The sequence below is a fragment of the Saccopteryx leptura genome, chromosome 2, assembly GCF_036850995.1.
Source record: "Saccopteryx leptura isolate mSacLep1 chromosome 2, mSacLep1_pri_phased_curated, whole genome shotgun sequence".
Lineage (NCBI taxonomy): Eukaryota > Metazoa > Chordata > Mammalia > Chiroptera > Emballonuridae > Saccopteryx > Saccopteryx leptura.
The window spans coordinates 256,486,671-256,511,037 of NC_089504.1; the positions used below are offsets into that span (position 1 = coordinate 256,486,671).

At 42.6% G+C, this 24,367-nt stretch overlaps 1 protein-coding gene and 1 non-coding gene across 2 annotated transcripts; one reads left to right on the forward strand and one right to left on the reverse strand.

Moving 5' to 3' along the window:
* Positions 1 to 251: 251 nt before the first annotated feature.
* On the forward strand, positions 252 to 20,982 carry NTMT2 (N-terminal Xaa-Pro-Lys N-methyltransferase 2). Its single transcript, XM_066366023.1, has 4 exons — positions 252 to 507; positions 13,482 to 13,657; positions 18,812 to 19,061; positions 19,840 to 20,982. The coding sequence occupies exons 1-4, from the start codon at positions 354 to 356 to the stop codon at positions 20,109 to 20,111; spliced, it is 852 nt and encodes a 283-aa protein (XP_066222120.1). The 5' UTR covers positions 252 to 353; the 3' UTR covers positions 20,112 to 20,982.
* TRNAS-GCU (transfer RNA serine (anticodon GCU)) lies at positions 10,527 to 10,602 on the reverse strand. The gene has a single exon. It is a non-coding gene; the product is annotated as a tRNA-Ser (tRNA).
* Positions 20,983 to 24,367: the final 3,385 nt, after the last annotated feature.

The window sequence follows — 24,367 nt, forward strand, 5'->3', positions numbered from 1 at the left end:
CAGGGTGTTAGCAGGCTGTGCTGCTGCCTGTTTGAAGTGGCAGCTGAAGGAGGGAGGTGTGTTTTTTCCTGGATGAGGCAGGATCCCACTAGGCCTGTTTTCATCCTTACTTAGCACCTGCTGGCTTGGAGTGGTGTCACCCAAGCAATCAGACGGGTGGAGGTGCCAAGAGCCTGCCCTCTGGTGCCTGCCGCCCCTCCCCTCACGCCCCATGACAGCCTGTCCCAATATAGATGGACAGGAGACTGGTTTAAAATGACAGTCTCAGGTTCGCGTAGGAAGAGAAGGCTAATTCAAAGAAACAGCCAGGCAAACTCCCCTTCTCCGTAGGAATAGTAATCCCCCCCTTCGCCATGGCCCACCTGGGAGCCCACTTTGCCTTTCGATCCCGCTGGCAGAAGACCGACGATGAACTCTGTCGACATAGCACGTCCTTTGTCCTTCACAAAGCCATTCGCAATGACTTCTTTCAGAGCTATCTCTACCTGCTGGAAAAAATCCCCCTGGGTAAGTGAGCCAGAGCTGGGAGATAAGGAAGGAGAAATGCCTGATGAGAGGGTGTCAGGCTGTGGGACTTCCGGAGGAGCAGTTAGAACAAGGACACTCTTAGACACGAAGAACCACAGCCATGTCAGCGGGCTGAAACATGTCAGTGACATTCTTTGTGGAGAGTGCGAAGATCAAGTCTGCCTGGCAAGTCGTGTCTCTATTTTGGGACTTCCATGCACTCTCAGGCACAAGATTTGCTTTTCTGGGTGTCGGTTAACTGAGTGTCAGGCTTAAGGAGACTCGTTTCTATCTTTTTTTTTTTTTTTGTATTTTTCCGAAGCTGGAAGCAGGGAGAGACAGACAGACTCCCGCATGCGCCTGACCGGGATCCACCCGGCACGCCCACCAGGGGGCAACGCTCTGCCCACCAGGGGGCGATGCTCTGCCCCTCCGGGGCATCGCTCTGCTGTGACCAGAGCCACTCTAGCGCCTGGGGCAGAGGCCAAGGAGCCATCCCCAGCGCCCGGGCCATCTTTGCTCCAATGGAGCCTCGGCTATGGGAGGGGAAGAGAGAGACAGAGAGGAAGGAGTGGGGGAGGGGTGGAGAAGCAGATGGGCGCTTCTCCTGTGTGCCCTGGCCGGGAATCGAACCCAGGACTTCTGCACGCCAGGCCGACGCTCTACCACTGAGCCAACCGGCCAGGGCTCGTTTCTATTTTAATATTTGTTAGAACATAAAGGTGGGCAAATTAGGTAACTGAAAGATGAGACTATGAATGCAGTAGTATAAGAGTTAAACAGACTAACTGGTAGTACTAGATCAATGTGCCTGTCCTTGTGCGTGTGCGTGTGTGTGCGCGCGCGCATGTGCGTGTGTGTGCTTATACACTCCACACAATCCTTCCTGGCCGTCCACAGAATGCCAGCAAGTTTAAAAGGAGCAGGTCTTAGTTTGGTCTTTGAATATTAAGAAAATCCTGGGGCAGCAGTGTGTCTCCATTTTCATACTTTCCTCTAGTTTTTGGGGAATTAGGCAACAGGTCAATAACAAGCTTATCTGGTTTGTCTACACTGCTTTTCTTAGCCTCTGTGAAAGTGGTCACTTCAGGGCACTCTTAACAGCACTGAAAGGGAAATAACTTCCAATTAAAGAGGGAAGTAGCCCCCTTTGATTTATATTTTCCCCCGGTGAAAGCAGGAACAGTGTGTATCAGCCCCAGTCTGTTTTCTTAAGCTTGTCTGAAAGCCCCATTGTGCACTGGATGGGCCAAGGTTTCCAGACGTGAAAGGGCGACATGGTCCTTAGATTCAAGAAACTATATGCTAGCAGCCCGCCAAAGCCTCTTTTTATAAATCCATTTCTGAGGGGATCTTCACTTCTAGGCATACAAAGATTTTCATCTCATATATGTATTTCTTATAAAGAATTTCTCACTGACCCTCACAGCCACACTAGGGGATATATAGGGCAAATACTACTATTTTTTCCTTCTCTACCCCTCCCTCATCTTATTTTTTCAAATGAGGAAAAGAAAATTTACAGAATACAAGATCTCTTCTAGATACCAAAGACTGGGGCTCTTTCTGGTAGATCACACTGCCTGTAGATAATTCTCTTAGGACATCAATTTCAATAACTAATGAGGGGTGGATGACAGCCAAATTTTAAAAATTACTAGACAGAAAAGAAACTCATCTCTGAAAGTAATTACAGATGGATTAAGTAGTAAGAATAAAATAATCTTTTCTGAAAATCAGATGAAGATTATTTGGGTCAAGAAGAGTCTAGTTGACATTTGGCCTCAATCCTTTCATTTTCTATCTATGGAATAGTCATTTTGATTTTATGTATTTTTGTCTATTGTGAATGTGCTGATGATCTGTCAATGATTTTCAACATAAAAAAACCCATTACTATTAAAATAAAACCTTTTGACACAGTCTTCCATGAAAGCCCAATGTATTAATAAAATACAGGAAAAAGTGAAATTTGTCTGCTTAGGATTGGCGGCAGGGTCCCTTCCTTGCTTTATCTTCTTTGCCTCACCAGTGGCTCCTGGGGCCATTCTGTAGCACCCACAGGGTTCCATTCACACAGATGGAAAACCATTCATTGATTCTAAGCCAAAGATGATTCCATTTTCCTTATTTGGCTTTCCATATATTGGTACTGCTTATTTTCTCTGACCCTATGATTCAGCCCAGTTTCCCCCGAGACTAGTCCCATCTAAAGTATCTCCTTGATTTTAACAATTGAGGGCTATTGTAGTCAGTATAGACTAGACTAGCCTGCAATAATAAATTAACCCTGCAATCTCAATGGCTGAACATATAAAAGTTTATTTTTTACTTTTGATACATCATTCTAACATGCATTATTGGGGAGTGGAGGGGCTAACTTCCACATGGGCATTCAGGGATCCAGGATGAAAAAGGCTCCACCACCTAAAACATCACTAGTCACCAATGCAAGGGAAGATAGCAGCTAAAAGCCCTTAAACATTTTGTCCCAGAAAGACATACATTATATCTCTTTAGAGATTATTGCCCAGAACGAGTCACATGCCCCTGCCTAAAAGCAAGGATGCTGGGCTACGAGATGGGTACATGCACATTTGATCACTAGTAAATGTTCCTGTCACAGAGGAAACCACTGCTTTTTAGAGAAAGAGACACCAGACCTTTTTTTCTGTCTAACGAATTCAATTATACTCAGGGCAAGAGATATTTATGAAACTCTGATTGTTCTGAGCACTAGAGAAGATTCAAACATTAATAAGACACAATCTCTGTTCTTCAGAATTTTATAATCTATCTGGCAATAGAGGCAAATCTACAACTAACTTTTTGTTAATCCTCGAAAGCTTTGAATTGAGGGTGCAGGGAAGCAGACTGCGCTCTGTGAATACTCAGACATCCTGCAGCTTTTCCTCTTCTCATGGCTGAAGCTGGAGTCCCTCTAAAGTAGCCAACCCTATGAGCTCCCAATAGTGCAGAAAGGAATCAGCACTTATGTCTCATCCGCCAGCATGACTTGTATCCAGTCCCTTGATTCACTTGCTCAACTCCTGGTTTTTGTCCTGGGAGGTTATGACATATGCTAATAGAATGCATTTACACATGTCAGTTCCCCTATTGGACTCAAGTTCCCACGAGAGCAGAGACTCCTCTACCTTGTCCTCTGCTGTATCTATGTATTTACTGTTTACCATGGTATGCTTTGTATTGCATTCAAGAAACTAAAAGTCTCTGAGCATCCTTTTCCTCAAAACTGCAAGTCTGTTGTAGGATAAAATGCAACTAATTATACATGTGAAGGTAGTCAATGCTCAATTTTTTTTATTGTCCTTCCTTGGAGCCAGGCCTCTTCCAGTCCCCACATCGCCTTCCTTAGAACAGGCAGTAGCAAAGCCAATGAGGAGACCGCAGCAGAAGGAGCTTCAGCAGAATGGATTTTAAGCTTTCCAGTTGGAAATAAATCTCAGCCAGTGGGGGTGTGCCCTCCCTAGCTCCACTGGGGTGTTTTAAAGCTGGCTTCCCCTCCTTTTGATGATTTCAAGGCTCCATAGAAGTGAAAATAAAGCCCTTCTTTTAAAAAGGGAGGGAGACTGCATGGCAGGGTCTGCACAGAGAGCTTGTTGTTTGGGGTGATTATGGGAAGAGCGATGGTTAACTAGACTCTCTGATTCCTCTTTCCTTCCTTCCTCCTTACAATGGCCTCTGATAGACAGCCAGTCTCACACCAGCACATTGTGCAGCAACTTTCAGTCATAGGGACATTTACCGAAATAGCCCTGGCTAAAATCTCTGATGGAAGGCCTACCCATGCCACTGAACACAACAGGTCTTTAGAAAAAAATGGGAAAGCCTATTACTGTCTCAATGTTTTGCATCTATTACCTCAGCTAATCCTTACAACCCTGTTAGGTGGTGTTGCCATCCCCACCTCGTATCTGGAGGACAGATGCACAGAGCCTTGCCAGAGATCAGAGGGGGTAATGATGGTGGTGGTGATGGTGGTAGTGATGGTGGTGATGGTGATGATGGTGATGATGATGGTGATGGTGATGGTGGTGGTGGTGGTGGTGATGATGATGGTGATGGTGGTGATAGTGATGGTGGTGATGATGGTAATGGTGATGGTGGTGATGGTGATGGTGGTGGTGGTGATGGTGGTGGTGATGGTGATGGTGGTGGTGATGGTGGTGGTGGTGATGGTGGTGATGGTGATGGTGATGGTGGTGGTGGTGATGGTGGTAATGGTGATGGTGATGATGGTGATGGTGGTGATGGTGATGATGGTGATGCTGGTGATGATGGTGGTGATGGTGGTGGTGATGGTGGTGATGATGGTGATGGTGGTGGTGGTGGTGGTGATGGTGGTGGTGGTGGTGATGGTGGTGGTGGTGATGGTGATGATGGTAATGGTGATGGTGGTGATGGTGGTGGTGATGGTGGTGGTGGTGGTGGTGATGGTGGTGATGGTGATGGTGATGGTGATGATGGCGATGGTGGTGGTGGTGATGGTGGTGATGGTGATGGTGATGATGGCAATGGTGGCGATGATGGTGGTGATGGTGATGGTGGTGGAGGTGATGGTGGTAGTGATGGTGATGATGGTGATGGTGGTGATGGTGGTGGTGGTGGTGGTGGTGATGATGATGGTGATGGTGATGGTGGTGATGGTGGTGGTGGTGGTGATGGTGGTGATGGTGGTAGTGATGGTGGTGATGGTGGTGGTGATGGTGGTGATGGTGGTGATGGTGGTGGTGGTGGTCGTGGTGATGATGGTGGTGGTGATGGTGATGGTGGTGGTGATGGAGCAGGCTCAGAATCTGGGCATTGTAACCACAGAGTGTCTTTTTTAACCAGTTAATCATACCCCTCCTCCCAATGTAAATGATTAATGTGGGCAGCAATATAATTTTTTCCATATTTTTTGACTTGGCAGGGATATAAAATATAGTCTAGGAAGAGCACTGGCTTTTTTACTGAGATTATAAGGTAGGAAGATCAGTGAATAGGTTCAGACAATCATGCTATACCAACACTTGCTCAGTTGCAGGCTTGTAATGAATGAATTTTCCAAAGCTATTTGTGAACAAATGGGAAGGAGAGTAGAAAAAACACTTATATGACTCTCCAGTTTGTATACCAGTGGTCAAAGCGGCCTGTCTATATACAGCCCAGCTAGAGCTGTTCATGTAAGTTACCCCTCAATAATTCTTCTAGCATTATGCACAGCTTATTTCTGAGTACATAAAAGTCATTGAATATTTTTAGTCAAAAGTTGAGCAAGAGTCTGTTACTCCTGGACATGGGTAAAGGCTTAATCTAGTGTCACATTTAGAATAATAGTCTCATGTGGTTTAGGAGAAGGAACAAAGTCTTTGCATTTAAATAGGAATGGTTCAAACATGGCTATAATATTTATATTTATTTCCACATGATATTGAGTAAGTTATCAGAACTCCCTGATTCTCATCACTCATCTGTGGAAGGGTGATTATCACTCCTGTTTTGTAGTATCACTGGGAGGCTGAAAAGAGATAATGTGGAGAGGTGACATGAAAGTGCCCAGCAGAGAACCTGGCATATAGGTGGTGCCCACCGATTGTTGGTCCCCCTTTTCAATGACCCCTTTTTAGAAAAATCAGTCTCTGAGGAGGAAGTTAAGACCAAATTTGCCACCACAATTAAAAGCCAGAGTTAATAAAAAATGTCCTATAGGACACTTGGAACTTCTAAATGAAACTCAGCAAACAACGGCTGGCACTTTTCAAGTTGATTTCAGCCCCCGCAACTCATGGTCAAGTGATAGGTTTTTCAAATGCTTACTGTTACCTTTACAATGCAAATCCTGCAAGATCCTTTTTTCCTCTTTAGAGAAATGAAGAAACAGATAACTTCCCCTTTTCTTTAGCATGCGTTCAGAGACAGAGTGAGAGGGATGAGACACGTGTTTGGATTTAGATACACCTGGGTTTGGGTCCCAGGTGCGTCACTCCCTAGCTTACTCAGACCTGGGCAATTTACCTAATCTTTTAATGCCTTGTTTTCTTCTGGAGATATACATTTATCTGACACATTCCTTTAGACATATATGCTCAGCATGTGTAGTGCATGTATACGTTTAATCAATTACAGCCGCCACTATTGTTTAATTATTCAGGCATGCCTAATTAGGAGGAGAGATAGTTCATCAAGTGTATGAAAAGTGTGAGTTGTGCATACTGTGTCAGCTTTTTCTTATAGCCACTCACTACTTTGTTGAACCTGTGTGTTATTCAAAGTGCAAAACACTAGACATGGACACCGCTGAGTCTGCTTTTCACTCCTCTGATGCACAGCTGCACCAGAAAACATCTCCCATGCCTCCGCCTGCCTTCAGCCTTTTACAGTTGACAGGGGTCAGACACGACACTCAAGCAGAAACAGCTAGGAAGACACTCAGCCAGGTGGGTAGGGGGTGGTGTGTGGTGGGAGCTTGAGGAGGTCCGGGATGGAGGAGGAACATTCCCCCCCTCCCCACCTCTGTTCACCTCATTTGTGTTGAAGCCTGAAAAGAATTTAGGAAACCTGGAACTGGCTCTCAGTTGAAAAGGAAAAAGCCCTCTAGAACTTTCAAGGTAGGCAGTGCGTTATTTTAGAGATGAGAAATACCAGACACCTACATCACACAGGGAAAAACAGAACCTAGAGGGACTCTCGGGACAGTTCTGACACTTGGCAATGACAACTGTCTAGCATTCTGGCATGCTGCACCTTCAAGTTCCACGAGAAACACTGATAAAGTCCCACTTCCCATCCTCCCCTTGGTAGGTTGGTAAAAAAATAGTTCGGTTTGTTTTAGATTCCACATATATGTAAGATCATATGGTATTTTGTATTTATCTGACTTTCTGACTTATTTCACTTAACATAATGCCCTCAAGGTCCACCACATTGTCTCAAATGTCAGGATTTCCTTCTTTTTATGGCTGAATAATATTCCACTACACCTAGATACTGTTTCCTCCCTCTCTTCCTTTCCATCTTTTTTTCCTTCCTTCTTTTCTTCCTTCCTTCCTCCCTCTCTTCCTTCTTTCCTTCCATTTTTACAATTACTTAATGACTAAATTTGGAAATGCTCAGCTGCAAATCTTTTTTTATATACAAGGTGTAACCTTTCATATGGGCATTCCCTAATTACACTTGATCCACTATTCTGTCTCAAATTCTTTCAAAGTAACTGTCTTAGCCTCACCTACGTACCCTCTGGAGATTCTGAGATCAATTTTCAGTTGACAAACAGGTCTAACGTCTGAAATAAAGTCTGAAATAGCTATATCCAACCATTTTTTAAAAAAGAAATAAAAAAGAAAAGAAGGTACTCAGCCAATATATGCCCTTAGCTATTAACCACATTTTTCTTAGAGATGTCACAAGATCTTTATTCTTACTCAGGACAAATGAACTGGTAGTCCATTTTTCTTTCTGTACCAAGTAAACCATTGGGAGGCCTTCGGAAGTTCAGCTCATAATGTAGGTCAAGGAATAAGTACTATATTATATAAAGAACTGAGAGTATCTAGTCTCTGTGTTAGACTACCCCAGGTTTCGGAGAGACACTGCAATCTTATAAGAACAAGCCAATAGATGTATTTCTATACCAGAGGCATGGGCAGATGACTGATTACCTTATCTGAGTCAACGGGCACCAAAACAAGAGCTATCAGGAGGGGAGAACTTGGGGCTGGCCATGACACCTCATATATCTCTTTAGTGAAATGCTCCTGTCAATTAGGTGAAAATGAGAACTCAAGCCCATAACCATAAAAACTTACCTATTGAGTCTGACTCCTGCTGAGATTGGCATTCACTTGTGGTCTAAATGTTGCTGGCATAATGGACCATTCCCATTTCCAGATTAAGGGTTTTAATAGACTCCACCAACTAGTTGACTTAAGCAGGTGATGATGAGTGTGGCTGTTCTGCTGCTTTGGTTGGAACAATGAGAGCGCTGATCCGTCGCTTGCTTGTGATCTAAGACAGCACTCGACTCTGGGAAGACTCTGTGAACTGTGATTTCCTAGCCTGGTTTTCTGTGACATACAGAGGAACTGGCAACAGGCATGTTATTGAGACGATGATGCTTGATTTTTGTCATCCCTGTTGAATTTATCAGCATTTATTGAGCCACCCGCTGTTTACACAACACTTTACCAAGTACTAGGGCAAGGGGATTGGTTAGGTCACTGGTTCCCAATGTTTCTGAACATGAGGATTCTCCTTTTAATGTTGTATTTTCTCAATCAGTAGCTAATTTGTGTATAAAATGGTAAAAATCATCTATATATTTATTAACACTTTTAAAGATTTGTACTTTTTTAAAATTTTTATTTATTTATTTATTTTTTACAGAGACAGAGAGTGAGTCAGAGAGAGGGATAGACAGGGACAGACAGACAGGAATGGAGAGAGATGAGAAGCATCAATCATTAGTTTTTTGTTGTGCGTTGCGACACCTTAGTTGTTCATTGATTGCTCTCTCATATGTGCCTTGGCTGCGGACCTTCAGCAGACTGAGTAACCCCTTGCTGGAGCCAGCGACCTTGGGTTCAAGCTGGTGGGCTTTTCCTCAAACCAGATGAGCCCGCACTCAAGCTGGCGACCTCGGGGACTCGAACCTGGGTCCTCTGCATCCCAGTCTGATGCTCTATCCACTGTGCCACCACCTGGTCAGGCAGATTTGTACTTTTAAAATAATAATCTATGTAATAGTTAATAGATGTGAGATATATGATAGTTTTAGTCTCTAGAAAATGATGTACAAGGGAACCAATTCCTAAATCCCCTTCAGCAAATTTATTATCATTCCCAGGCTCCACCATTGGCTCCAATGCCTTCAAGTTGGAAAATACTGATGTAACTGCACAGATGGAATGTATTACAATGGAACATTGAAATATAAGTGATGTTTATTAGATTTTTAACTTTTAGAATCAGAATTTGGGACTATGTAATTGTTGTTCAATTTAGAGCCAAGTAGTACACTAGTCCAATATCACAATCTTGGTGTTACCTGCAGAAAGATGTTCCTAGTTAAGGTTAAAGAGATTCTTTTTTCTTATATTTCTTCTACTCAAAATTATGTCATATTTTGGTTTGCTTCATATCCTGATTATAACATTTTGTACTGTTGCATATTTTGCTTGGAGCTCTCAATTGTTTTTTTTATTTTTGGTGGTTGAGATTAAAAATAAAACTTATTTAGGATATCACTAATATATCCTTTCTTATTACATACTCTTTCTATTGTCCAGAGTCTAATTCATTCTACTTTTGAAGCCTACATTTTCTGTTGCAATATAAACTTATTTTTTTCTAGATCTGGTAAGTATCTGTGATTTGGGGATTTCTTTCCATTGGACTCTGGGGTTAATTTCATCATTTTAGTTAGTACATAACTTCTTTTGATTTTAACCTTCATTGGGCTGAAATACAGCTTCAAGGAACTTCTGAGGAATGAATTCATGGGAGGTAAATATTCTTTCGGATTAAATTTTTGCTTAAAATGAATTTTTCCTCAGAATATTAATGGCACTGTTCCATTGTTTTTCAGTGTTTCTGATGAGATTTGTGTTATAAACCTGATTCTAATCCTTTGAACATGGGGTGCCAGCTTAATTTGAATTTAAGATATCAACTAATAAGTTTTTAGTATAAGTATGCCCCACGCAATGTGTGATATATATATATATTTTTTTCTGTATTTTTCTGAAGCCGGAAATGGGGAGAGACAGTCAGACAGACTCCCACATGCGCCCGACCGGGATCCACCCGGCACGCCCACCAGGGGGCGATGCTCTGCCCCTCCAGGGCGTCGCTCTGTTGCAACCAGCGCCACTCTAGCGCCTGAGGCAGAGGCCGAGGGGCCATCCCCAGGGCCCGGGCCATCTTTGCTCCAGTGGAACCTCGGCTGCGGGAGGGGAAGAGAGAAACAGAGAGGAAGAAGAGGGGGAGGGATGGAGAAGCAGATGGGTGCTTCTCCTGTGTGCCCTGGCCGGGAATTGAACCCGGGACTTCTGCACAGCAGGCCGACGCTCTACCACTGAGCCAACTGGCCAGGGCCGCAATGTGTGATATTTTGAGCATACTTATACAATAAATTATTCATTGTTTATCTGAAATTCAAAACTAATGTTGTGTCCTGTATTTTTATTTGCTAAATCTGGCAACCCTACCCTCAAGTCAACCACTATTTTTCCTTAAATATCATTAGAATCTTCTTATTACTCTTTGTGTTTTGAAATTTCCTAGGGATATGAATATATATAACTTTTACTTTATTTTTATTTTATTTTTTTAATTTTCATTTATTTATTTTTTACAGAGACAGAGAGTGAGTCAGAGAGAGGGATAGACAGGGACAGACAGACAAGAACGGAGAGATGAGAAGCATCAATCATTAGTTTTTAATTGCGCGTTGCAACACCTTAGTTGTTCATTGATTGCTTTCTCATATGTGCCTTGACCGCGGGCCTTCAGCAGACCAAGTAACCCCTTGCTGGAGCCAGTGACCTTGGGTTCAAGCTTGTGGGCTTTTCCTCAAACCAGAAGAGCCCGCACTCAAGCTGGCGACCTGGGGGTCTTGAACCCGGGTCCTCTGCATCCCAGTCCGACGCTCTATCCACTACACCACCGTCTGGTCAGGCTATTATTTTATTTTTAATCCATGCTGCTCCGTACTTGTTGGACTTTATAATCTCTTTCAGCTCTAAGAAATTTTCTTATATTATTTCTTTAATATATTTCTTCCCTCCATTTTCTCTGCTTTTAAGAAACCTAATCAGCTTGATGTTGAGTCTCCTGAACTAAGTCTTTACAGCTCTAATCTGTTAACTTCTGTTTTCCATATCTTTCTTTGTGTTTATGTTCTGATAAATGTACTCATTATTATATTCCAAAGTTTCTATAATCAAAACTAATTTCTAAGAAGTCTTTGTTATTCTTTAAATTATCATTTTAATGGCATCTTATCTTTGGTTTATGGATACACCAGGTTTCATATCTTTCTAAGTATATATGAGTCTTCTCTTTAGTTTTGGTTTAAATTCTCACCCATTTCCTGAATTATTTCTATTTCCGTTGGGCTCAATTCTACCTTTTTCTTTCAGGCTGCCATTTTACCCCATATGTTTTTGGAAATCATTATTTATTCATAGTTAAGAATAAAGGATAAGGTCTGTTATATACTTCTCTGAACAGAAAGGATGAGAGGCTTTACATGCCCAGGTAGATCTTACCAGACTGATGAGTGTGAGCAGGTGAAGTGCTTGGAGTCCACTATATGCCAAAATGAGTGGTGTTCTAGGATCTCAACACTAACTGGTCTAATTATCTTTAGGAAATTAATTTAATTTTTTGTTTTTTAGTCACTACAAAGGTGTTTTTTGTTTTTTTTTAATGTGCCTTGACCGCGGGCCTTCAGCAGACCAAGTAACCCCTTGCTCGAGCCAGTTTTTCTTTTTTTTAGAGAAGACATATTCCCACTCCCCACCCCCAGGATTATAGTTGTGTGCCTGTTGCTTTTGGGAGAGTGCATTTGTTGTCCCCTCACTGGTTGATATGTGGACTGATTTTTAAATAACTCTTATTTCCTTTTGCATCTATCCTGGGCTGCAAGTTCTTTAGCTTGTTCCATGTGCTGTTTGTCTTCTAGAAATCTGTTGAAATCATGAGTCCATCAGTGGGCTCCTCTCATTTTATTCATTGTAAAGGTAGAGTTTATTAAAATAATTCTTGGGGAGTATTGGGATGGAGGGAAGACAAATGCATGTGTTTAGCCTATTGTCTTGAACCAGAATCCAATCAATTTCTATCATTTCCTCCTGAATGTGCTCTAATGAAATTTTTTTTTTTTTTCAGAGACAGCGAGAGAGTCAGAGAGAGGGACAGATAGGGATAGACAGACAGGAACGGAGAGAGATGAGAAGCATCAATCATCAGATTTTTGTTGCGACACCTTAGTTGTTCATTGATTGCTTTCTCAAATGTGCCTTGACCGTGGGCCTTCAGTAGACCAAGTAACCCCTTGCTCAAGCCAGTGACCTTGGGTCCAAGCTGGTGAGCTTTTGCTCAAACCAGATGAGCCCGCGCTCAAGCTGGTGACCTCGGGGTCTCAAACCTGGGTCCTCCGCATCCCATTCTGACACTCTATCCACTGTGCCACCGCCTGGTCAGGCTAATGAAAATATTTTTTATCTGCAATAGTTCATTTTGGTTTATAAAACACACTTAAATTCATACTCATTTACCCTTCAGAAGTTGGAACACACATTTTTCTAAAAATAAATGTCTTAGAATAGTATCTTGTATGGTTTTTGAAATAATGAAATGACATAGTACATCATGGTACAATGTTCCTAGCCCACTACTTGGTACAGAATAGTTGCTCAGTAAATATTATATCTTTATTTTATTTTGAGATGATAGAGCTCAAGCACATTTTCTATAATGTTGGTACAGAAAAGTATTTGGGTATGAGTTTCTTGAAAAAGAGACAAAAAAAAAGAGCTAGCCCTAATCTACCTTGTGATTAGAAGTAAGGACTAATGATTAGATTCTCAAAAAGCATTTGGAGCTCAAAGATAAAACTCACTATGAAACTTGTGACATTCTATATTCTATTGTAGCAAACACTATTCAACTTTTTTAGTACAGTAATAAGCTATAGTTTTATTAAACTATAGGATATTAAATCATGAAAAATACCACATGATTATGATTTATGTATAGATACCAGAAGTTCAGAGGGGTTAAGAAGTTTTCCCAAGGTTACACAGCAAGTAAGTCACTGAGCCAAACTCAGACCCAGGTCTTCTGATTTCAAACGAATGCCTGTTCCTCCACAGCACAAATTGGCAGTCTTCTAAGAGGTAATCAATGTGTGATAAGATTGTGTATGTTCTGTCGTACAAATATTAATATTAATAATATTTCATTTGCAGTGAAATTGTATGCTTTAACAAGTGCAGTCATCAATGGTGAGATGCAGTTCTATGCCAGAGCTAAACTTTTCTACCAAGAAGTACCAGCTACAGAAGAGGGGATGATGGGAAATTTCATTGAACTGTCCAACCCAGATATCCACGCCTCTCGGGAGTTTCTTAGGAAATTTGTTGGGGTGAGTTGTCCAACTGAAGCTTGATGAGGAGGCAAAGTTCTTGTAAACACTGAGCTTGCATGCATCTGTGTGGTTACTTCAGTCGTATGAAAGATGTATGGCACAGTCAAGAGTTCAGGCTGAAAACCTGCTTTAAGGTGTTCAGAAGGGATGAGTGACATCAAACCACTGGTTTATTCCACTTGGCATTTCACCCTCCAGGGTACCATCTATCGCTCATACTTCAGGGGAAGGTGAACTAGCAGTGCTAATATTACAATTTGGGGTGAAGATGACATCTCTTTCAGAGTCTCACAGATAAACAGTTGACAGCTAGGTGATAGATGAGAGATCTTGCCATTTGGGATCTTGGGGTGATTTATTGATTTCCTCTAATAAATATTTGATGTGTTAAGGGAAGGCATACTTATGTTTGGTTTAAAAATGATAAGTACAGTAGAATATATTATTTTATACATAGTTCAGACATTGCCTTGAAAGAACGTGATCCCTTTGCAGTCTGGTGTCAGGTGAAACTCCACTTCCTTATTTCCATGTCATATGGAGACAGTATAGAGTAGGGGCCAAAATCTTGGGCGCTAGAGTCATTATGGTTTCTCATTGTATAAGCAACTGTGGGCTTGTCACTTTCAAGCTCTAAGTCTCAGTTTTCTTACTTCTCAGTAGGGCATTACCATAGAATCAGCCTCAATGAATATGTGATGATCCAATGAGATCATATGTGCCAAGTGCTTGCTCTAGTGCACGTAATTATTACCCTGCAAATCTAGTTGATTGCTGCTACTAACAATAACAGGCTTTCATAAAACACATTTACTATATTTTAAGGAGCGTCCTTTAGTTGTTAGGACAGTAAAGCTACCATCGGTCCTACAGACGATGGAAAGTCTGGAGAGATTTTGTCCCATTCATTATGAAGTTGTTTGTTTGGAATTTGGAGCCAATTTCACGCTGATAAAGGAGACATTGCAAATATTGGGGTTAGGCTGTCAGCCCACTTAGAAAGATAGCATGAAGAACCGTAACATGGAGGTGAGACTGACTTCACAGCTAACCTCCCTAGAGCAGCAGGGGTCTCACTAGGGAAGACAGGACGGGGACGGAGGACCAGCTGGGGCCGCGGGGGTGTCTGGATGTCACTGCAGCCCTGAGGACTAGGGAGCTGGGGATGAGGGCCAATGCTGCCTGAATGTCAGGGTCATTCGGAGGACTTCTACGTCAGCGTCACTGACTGATGCCACTGTGTGCTTTCTCTGAGACAGCCACTTTGCTAAGCACCTTAGAAGCCTCTCTCATTCACTCTTTACCACAATGCTAGGAGATAAGTACTATTATTCTCTTTGTTTTTACAGTTGTGGAAACTGAGGCTTAGAGAGGTTCAGTTGTCATGGTTACACAGCTGGTAAGAGACAGAGCTAGAACATAAGCCCAGACAGGTCTGTCTGACACCAGACACCCTGCTCTTAACCATGACACATTTTTTCCATTTGTCTCATGAAGAAAAAAAAAAAATCCCTGCTTTTTAATTTTTTTTTTTTTTTTTTTTTTTTTTTTTTTTTTTTTTTTTTTTTTTATGAACCACAGACCTCAGCTCTCCTCCGGTCTGACCGAGAGCAATGCCTCCTGCTCGCCCGGTGGTGAGGCTGACTTTGATCCCAGTGCATTTCAGAGGCTTAGTTAGTAATCCAGCCGTCTTGTCACTCCATGCGGAATGCCAGGCTGACCACAGGGATGCTGGTCAGACAGGGCCCGTCCACACGCCCACGGACCTGGGAAAGGAAACGGCCTGGTGCTTGCATATTTATGTTGGAAAGAGTGAGCTGCTCTTTTCAATTAGGAGGCGTCTTTCTTAGCAGACGAGACTCATTGTGGAGCTGTGACCTCTAAGTACAAACATGGCCTTTCTTAAAGAATGATATTTTGGTACTTTGACCTTAATAATCTGCTAAATGAGTATCCAGGTCAAGATACGAGGGGGGAGGAACTATGAGGATCTGACATAATTTATTCTTGTGTCAACCGGGAAAAGGCAGATAGTTTAAAGTTTGGCTTTCCTTTCAACACTTAGTGACATGGGACAGTGGGAAAAAGTGTTTAAACTGTTGCAAATGTGTTTACTTTAGCAAATAAATGATATCAAGATGATGTCTATGGCGTAGCTGATAACTTTCAGTTTTAGCTTTCTTGGGGAAGGTGGGGGTAGCAATTTGTAACAAGTCAGCAGTATTTGATGGTATTTCTCTTTTGTCATTTCTCAGAGCTAGCACGACTAAAAACTCTGATCTAACTTGTTATATATCCCTCATGGTTTTTATACAGTGGCCTTGAGCACCTTGTTTTAGTTTTAAGCTCCACTGGATGAACTTGAAATAATGTTCTTCCAAACAAAATAGATGGGCAGAATCTAAATGAAAATGGAACTCCTAAGAGTATTTTACTATTGTATATGAATCCATATGGATAAGGATAGCATAATAAATGAAAATGAAAGTAACAAAACCTCTTGTTTTCAAGTCACACATTGTATACAGTTCTGGTCACGTCTGTGGAAGGGCATCAGGTCTCAATACAATCACAGCTCCAGACATTCATGGTGTCCCAGGGGCGGCAATGCATCTCTGAGACCCATTTCTAAATATCCCTTCTCAGAGGAGCTGTGTGAGGGTAAGAGACAGAGGGAGGGATGTGGTGCCAGCATGTGGGCAGCGGTGCCAACCACAATGGAGGGGAAGGAGATAGAGAAAACCAGGCTGCAGTGGCAGGAGGCTAGAGGCACACTGGATTCCAGAGAAAGGCACCTTTTTCTATCTGTAAATAACCATCATTTCAAGAATAACTGCAGTCAAATATCACGTGTCTAAACTGGTAAAAATACAAACCAGAGCAGGAGAATTTTTCAGGGAGTTTTATTTCAAACACTCCCCTTCTCTGGGTCTCAGTTTCTCTGCTTAAAGAAGTAGCAGGATTAGAAAAAAAACGGTTTAAAAACTCTAGGGTTGTGCTGAGATCCTTTGAGGGCTTATCAGGAGAATGACAGGGAGGCTGGGTATGTGAGCACCTCCCTCACTTTACCTTGAGACGCTTCAGATTTATTTGTTCATTGAGAAGAAGGAGCTCAGCTATTAGAATCCTCTTGCAAGCCTCGGCACACTTCTCTGAGGTCTCTCTGCTTTACTGTTCTGTGGTTCCGCTTCGAAAACCACTTGCTTCAACAACGTGAGCAACATGATCAACAATGGCTTTAGTGTAAGTAATGATAAGAAATATCTGTAATGATAATCTCTAGTTGAGCACACAAATTTCTAATAGTCATCTTCAGTAGCTTACAGTAATTTCTCTGTTCTTCCCCCATCTTGTTTATGGTAAGAATTTACATAGAAGACGCTTCTTCCACAGCCTTCCCAACATAAGCCTTTAGCATAGCCCTTTTTCTGAATGAGTTTAGTTTAAGCTATAATATACAAATGAGGGAGGTAGCATAGTATAAGTAGGGATGGCAAACAAATGGCCCATGTATTACCATGTTCCCTTCCCATACTCAAGGCAGACATCACTAATCAATCATCAGCTTTTTTCTTGCTGAGTGTGAACAAAGCCTTAGAAATACTTTCAACACAGGATTAGACAGACACTCCCTTGGAAATCAGAGTTGGGACTTGAGGTGACAACTGTAGGGATGAACTGGCTTTGGAGATACAGCTCCCTGTTCAGATTTAAACTCTACCATGAACTGTATAGCATTGGAAATCAAAGTTTCCTCACCTCCAAACTGGGGGATAATCATTATCTTGTGGAAATGTTGTGGTTATTCTAGTTGTTACTGATGCACAGAGCTTGCTAAGTGTAAGCACTCAATAGAATCACGGATGTTACCATTCCATTTGGAAAGCAGCTATGATCACTTCCCCTTTCCTTACTCGTTGAACCTTTGTTCCTATGAGGACGGGCTTCCGGGTGGACGGAGGAGCACGTCTCTGATCTTTTCTTCTGCTCTAACTTCACCCTTTGATCCTTAGCTGAATGTTTTTGCTCCTTTTTTTTTTTTTTTAATCCTTAGTTCCTGAGAAATCAAGAGTAGGCTCTCTCCTTAAGATCTCCACTGGCAACTTCAAGTATCTTGTTATTGCAATTTCTAGGCCAAAATCTATTCAACAGCCATCCCACTTATGAACAAATAAATGAGATCAGCGGAACCTCTGAGAGATGGGTGGACATCTCAGAGACCCAGCTGGCCATGTATACGTGCGCATTTGTGTATGTTACTTTATAGAAGCAAGTCTGGGAAAGCTCCCATTGGTTGGTTCCCCTCCCTTCACCATCTGGCTCTCCATCCTTCACCCTCAGTTAATTTAATGCGCAGACGTACTTTGAAGTCAATAGGGGGTTTTGTGCCCAGTGGATCATGCAGTTTCTGGTATAAGAGCAGAAAACAATTTTTAGCATGAAAAGACACAGGAGACTTTGCTGCAACCACCTCTTAGCCACCCAAATGTGCTGCGTGCTACCAGGGCCGGGTTTGAAGTAAAACTCCGACCTGAGAACGAGACAGCATTCTTTCAGCTCAGGGCCCAAAATTTGCCATCCAGACCGAGAAAACAGATTATTCAGAGCACTCAATATCAGTTTTGAAAAAACAAAACTTTCAATTATACCAACATGAATTGAAATGTGTTCATTGAATGAATTCTAAAAGTACTTTAAAAACTCAGAAAGGTCCTCACTGCTTTGCTTTTTAAAATAAAGTAATAAGCTATAGTGTAGGTCCATTTAGCAGTGGGTTTGACCCAAATTTACAGTTAACAAACTATCTATTTTCATAGGGCTTTCAATGGTCCATTTCTTCAAGAAAATTACCAAATTTTTAAACCTAAGACATGATATTTTAAAATCCTATTTTGAAATTCTTTTAAAGACCTATATTTGGGTAAAATAAAGAAAGTGAAAACTAGAAATGTTTAGGTACTTTTTGAAAAAGGTAACTGACAGTTCTATAACTTGATTGTGGCAGAATGTTCCTGTACACATTTGCCCACTCGTTGAACGATACTCTTAAAATAGTGCATCTTATTATATGAAATTGACTTAAATAAAGTTGACCTGAAGAGGTCATTGGAGTATCCAAAACTCTGAGTTGGCGTCTGTACCTTTGTGCAGGGGCCTGGGAGAGCCGGAACGGACTGTGCCTTGGATTGCGGCTCTGGGATAGGAAGGGTCAGCAAGCATGTTTTGTTGCCAGTTTTCAACAGTGTGGAGCTGGTGGACATGATGGAGTCATTCCTCCTTGAAGCCCAGAACTACCTGCAGGTCAAAGGGGACAAGGTAAAAAGCTACCACTGCTACAGCCTGCAGGAATTCACACCCCCGCTGGGGGGATACGATGTCATCTGGATTCAGTGGGTCTCTGGTTAGTCCTGCATGGCCTTGCTCCTGTCCTTCTCCCCTCCCCACAAAGACAAGACAACACCGGGCTAGTGTGAGGATATGCAGAGAGGAAGCGGGGATATAAAAGGAGACTCAGCTGTAGTTGCACCTAGAGCAGTTAGCTAGCCTTAGTTACCACGGGGACTCTTAAAAAGCTTCGGTCCTCTGATTTCTAACCTAATATACTCTGTATAAGCCTGACAATTCCTATCCTTAGAGATGCAGTGCCTTGGACCAATCTAAATCCTAGAAGAAACCTAAATCCTTGAAAAACTTTAAAAAATTGGGAAAAAAAAGTTTATTCCCGCTTATTGGCAAAACTAGATTTTCTTAGATTTAAATCTGCAAGAAATGAGAGAGACAAGAGCAAATTAGATTTTGGTGTGTGTGTGTGTGTGTGTGTGTGTGTGTGTGTGTGTGTGAGAGAGAGAGAGAGAGAGACACACACACACACACACAAATGAATGATAGAGTTGGGTTGTGTGGAGGGTGGTGGTATGGAGGGGACCCATGGGATTAGACAATAGTTTATTTCCTGCCCATGAGGTAGCTAGATGAGGTGGTACAATATTTTATAGACAGGGCACTGAGCACTCAAAGAGGATAACTGTCCTCTTATCTAAATTCTTAAAGCCTTCTACAATGAAATCCATCCAGGTTGCTAAAAACTTCATGAACAGATGAACAAGTGGTCTTCTGGATCTCTCCTCCTCCCCTTCTTTCCCACCCACCTTTCCCCATCTCTCTGGCCTCCTCTGCAGGGTACCTGACCGATAAAGACCTCCTTGCATTTCTTTCCCGGTGCCGAGACGGCCTGAAAGACCACGGTGTCATCATCCTGAAGGACAATGTGGCTCGGGAGGGCTGCCTCTTCGATCTCGCTGACAGCAGTGTGACCCGGGACATGGACATCCTCCAGAGCCTCATCAGGAAGAGTGGGCTGGTGGTGCTGGGCCAGGAGCAGCAGGCCGGCTTCCCGGAGCAATGCGTCCCCGTGTGGATGTTCGCCCTGCGCCACTGTGGGCACCCCTGACCGGCGGGGGGCAGGGGGGCTGGGTGCACCGGGGCGCTCCCCTCTGAAGTGCACCTTGTGGGTCATGGAGGGATGGAGAGAACGGGTGCACTGCATGTCTGCAAGGGACCGATGGCGCCGTCTGTACAGTTTCCACTAATTATAGAAATACATGCAAACACTCTGGATTTTCCCGAAGATAAATAGAGCAAAAGGTCAGAAAAAATGCTTGTATCCACCTAACCTGCACAAGTGTACAAAGAAACAGGCACAGGAGCAGCGTTCATGAGTTCTAACTTTGGCCCCTGAAGACTTGCCTACAGGGGACAGAGTCAGGTCTAGACCACCTTTCTCCGAGCCTCATGCTACATATGTTACCCCGCCTTCCTCTTTGGGACTACTATTTCTCTTAGACAAAATTCTCCCCCTAATCAAGAAGGCACCAGTCAAAATAATCTTATGAAAACAAGCCCATTACTTAATTTTGTCCTTCTCTTAACAGAAAAAGTATAATATATGGTTTCACTTTCTATTTTGGGCCAGTCCACCACCCAGTGATGTCATATGGAGGTAATTTGATAACAGAAGGCTGATTTCAGTGATGGGGAAGTGTCTCCTTTCAGGAGAAAATGTTGTACCCTTGAAATTTCAGCTGTGAACACAGAAGTAAATGTCATTTATAATCTAATTTTAGCCCCTGGCTCCCAACCTGCTTTGCTTCTTTGAGCAGCTCCTGTTTCTTTGATCGATACAAATGCACATTGGAAAGAAAGGGCAATGAGACACCTGAAAAGGGAACTAACTGGATTAATTTAAGGCATTGGTTTAGCTAAAAATAATCAAAACTCTTTCACAACCCAGTGTAATTCCATTTTAACTGCTGTTGTCTTTCAAACACTCCACTATCTTCATGCTATAGCACATATTGGTGTTTTGACCTATATATATGTTTGACATATATATATATATATATATATATATGCTTATATTTTGACATATAATGAGTCTTCTATGAAATGCAAAGAATCAATTCAAATGAAGAAGGTCTATTGCATGAATATGCTATCCTCATGGAAGTCATATCTGCGAGGCACAGCTCTAAGGAGAAAAACAAGCATTATCAAACATTTACTACCTTGTTACAATATTACCTTGATAGGTTCATTTTTGTCCTGGAAAATTGTCACTTACTCTGCCCCTGGCACCTGTTTGTTACTCACCACCCTCTAGGGCAGTGGTTGGCAAACTCAGGCTCGCAAACCACATGCAGCTCTTTGGCCCCTTGAGTGTGGCTCGTCAACAAAATAGCATGTGCGGGCGCTACCTCGACAAGGAATGTACCTACCTATAAAGTTTAAGTTTAAAAAATTTGGCTCTCAAAAGAAATTTCAATCATTGTACTGTTGATATTTGGCTCTGTTGACTAATGAGTTTGCTGCCCACTGCTCTAGGGTAACATAAACCGTGAGGTGGAACCTTTAGAAAACAAGCCAGAGGGAAGAACTAAACCGAAAGGTGAATCATCACCAAAGGGACTGAGGATGGCCAACAAGGGCACTCTCGTGTTACCCCTCCGGGCCGTGGAGCAAATGACCGAATCTTCCTTTTAGGCCCATCCAGGAGTTTTCTTTCCTTTTCTTTTTTTCCTTCCTTCCTTCCTTCCTTCCTTCCTTCCTTCCTTCCTTCCTTCCTTCCTTCCTTCCTTCCTTCCCTCCCTCCCTTCCCCTTCCTTCCTTCCTTCCTTCCTTCCTTCCTTCCTTCCTTCCTCCCTCCCTCCCTCCCTCCCTCCCTCCCTTCCTTCCTTCCTTCCTTCCTTCCTTCCTTCCTTCCTTCCTTCCTTCCTTTCTTAATCCTCTTCCTTCCTTCCTTTCTTAATTCCTTCCTTCCCTTACCTTTTGACTTTGTGCTTTGCCAATACTCAGAAACCGACTGACACAATTATCAATTTCCTCTGCTCCTGGGCTTCTGAGCTTATGGAGGAAATAACTAATTGTCCAATGGATATATGACCTATGACCTTCAACTCAGTTGAGCCTTTGAGGTTGGTCAACAGTCCCTTTTCTCTTCCTAAGTCAATCACTTTTCATTCTCCTTAGGGATTTTCCATATTTTTATTGCTTTACACAATTTCCCAGCTCTATATCTATATCTATTAATTTACTCGAGAAAGTAGATGTTGGAGAGTGGATTGCATCAACATCCATCCTTTACACTGCGTATAACAAGATAAAGGAAAGAATGTCTTGAGAAGAGAGGCCATTGGAGATGATAATGTTGCTTAACAGATCATGCTAAGGTTTGGACATGTTATTCCAAAAGCAAGAGAAAGTTCTTTAGGGTGCAGCAAGAGGCTGATTTTTCTGGTCCTGGGAGTAGAGTCAGAGATGCTGTAGAAGTAAGACATTTAGAGTGAGACTATTCCAGCCACCTTTAATCTAATTCAGTGAGCCAATCACTGCTGATGTTATCAACACATCTGTGTTGTTGTGTAAGTAATAGTCTACATTAGTTCCAAATTCTGTCCATTGTCCAAATGCCCCAGAATCATTAGGGAAACCTCTATAAGATAGAGTTTCACAGGCTCTGTCCCCAGGACAGTCTAGTTCTGTGAAGTGAGCTCAGTTTGTGTTTTTATAAGGTCTCAAACTAATTCTGATTGTTAGTTTTGTTTCAGGATGCTGATGGGGGGCGGGGAGGTGGGCTCTTCAGAGCCACCGAGAGATAAGGCAGGGCAGGCAGGAGTGTGGGTTCGAGGAGACAGTGAGATGATGAAGTCCATCCTCCACACTGATGACCACCTTTCTATAATACAAACATGACCCTGTCATATATAAACCCACGGTTACTCTCTATCATCCCTGAGGTGAACTGCCACTCCTTAGAATGAAAATAAAGCCTTTCTTGAACTAGCACTAGCTTCCCCTTCCATCCTTAGTCTTCCATACCCCTTGCAGCTATACTTAACTACTTGTAGTTCCCTGAAGGAGCTACCATTTACGGCTCCTGGCCATTTACAGGTATTATTTCCTTAGACTAGAAAGTCTTGTTCTTTTTGGTTTGGCCAGACTGTTTAGATATTGCTGACTCTGGGGAAGCTTCCCTCACCCTCCCCACCCCCAGACGCTGTTAGGTGCCCCCACTATGTGCTACCCTAATACCCTCTGCTTAACATAGCACAGCACTTACGTGGCACTGTAATTGCCTGCTTATGTGCTATTTCCTCTATTAAATTCTGAGCTTCTTAATGGAGCATTCATGTTAGAGTCCTTAGCGTAAGCCCTCACACTGCGGGAACTCAAACTTTTGCCGAAAGTATCAAAGGCAATGTTAGGAGGAGTAGTAGAAAAGGACTCAGGAGGCACTCCAAGTTTCTGGAGGCATCAAACAAGAATCAGAGCAAAGCAGCAGGAAAACCAAGGGCTTCTGAAGTCCCACAAGCACTGGGATGTGTAAGTCTGGCCCAAACAGTGGCCAAACAATGCAAGCTGGCCAGACAGGAAAGAGGAAGGCAAGTCACGAGGCAATCAGACAGGTGTTCAGGAGGAGACTGGAGCAAGAACACTAGGTCTTCAGGTAAAATCCTGCCTACTAAGAAAATCAATCTCTTTCTCTCAATCTCCCTTTCTCTCTCTCTCTCTCTCTTGTTTTTATTTGTTTGTTTTTGTATATGAGTCAACCCAAGGATATGGCCAACCTAAAGCCGTCACATGAGAGGGTGTACTGTACCTCATAAAAGAGATATGTTGTAGTTGTGAGTAGGTCACAACAAAGCAACTCCTAATCCTCACCTGCATCCTGCTAAGCAACAATCCAGAGGACCAAACAGGTTATAGATGAAGTTAGTCCTCCTGTGAATGATGAATGTGCGAAGGTGCTCACCTGTGGTTCAGAGACGAACCCACTGCAAACGCCTGCAGTTCTATAGTAGGGGAACTCTGGAGGACCCCAGGGCTTACACAGTGATTCCTGAATGGGTACAACCTTCACCCACCTCCACTTCTTGGGAGAACTTGGGCCACCTCTCTAAGCACCAGCTGAGAAGCATGCCAAGTCTTTAAGGGGCCAGAAATTTTATAGATTCAGGCCCATCATAAGAATATAAAACAAAATGAGTAAGGTCATCCATGTGAAAGATGATCTGCTTTGTATTATGTGCACATTTTGGCCTTATCCTGTTTTTTCCCTCTCTACCACTTCCTGCGACTGGTCTGTCGGGAGTGATGTATTGGGGAGCAGACCTGCGGCAGATACGCTCAGCTGCCTGTCAGGGGTAATTA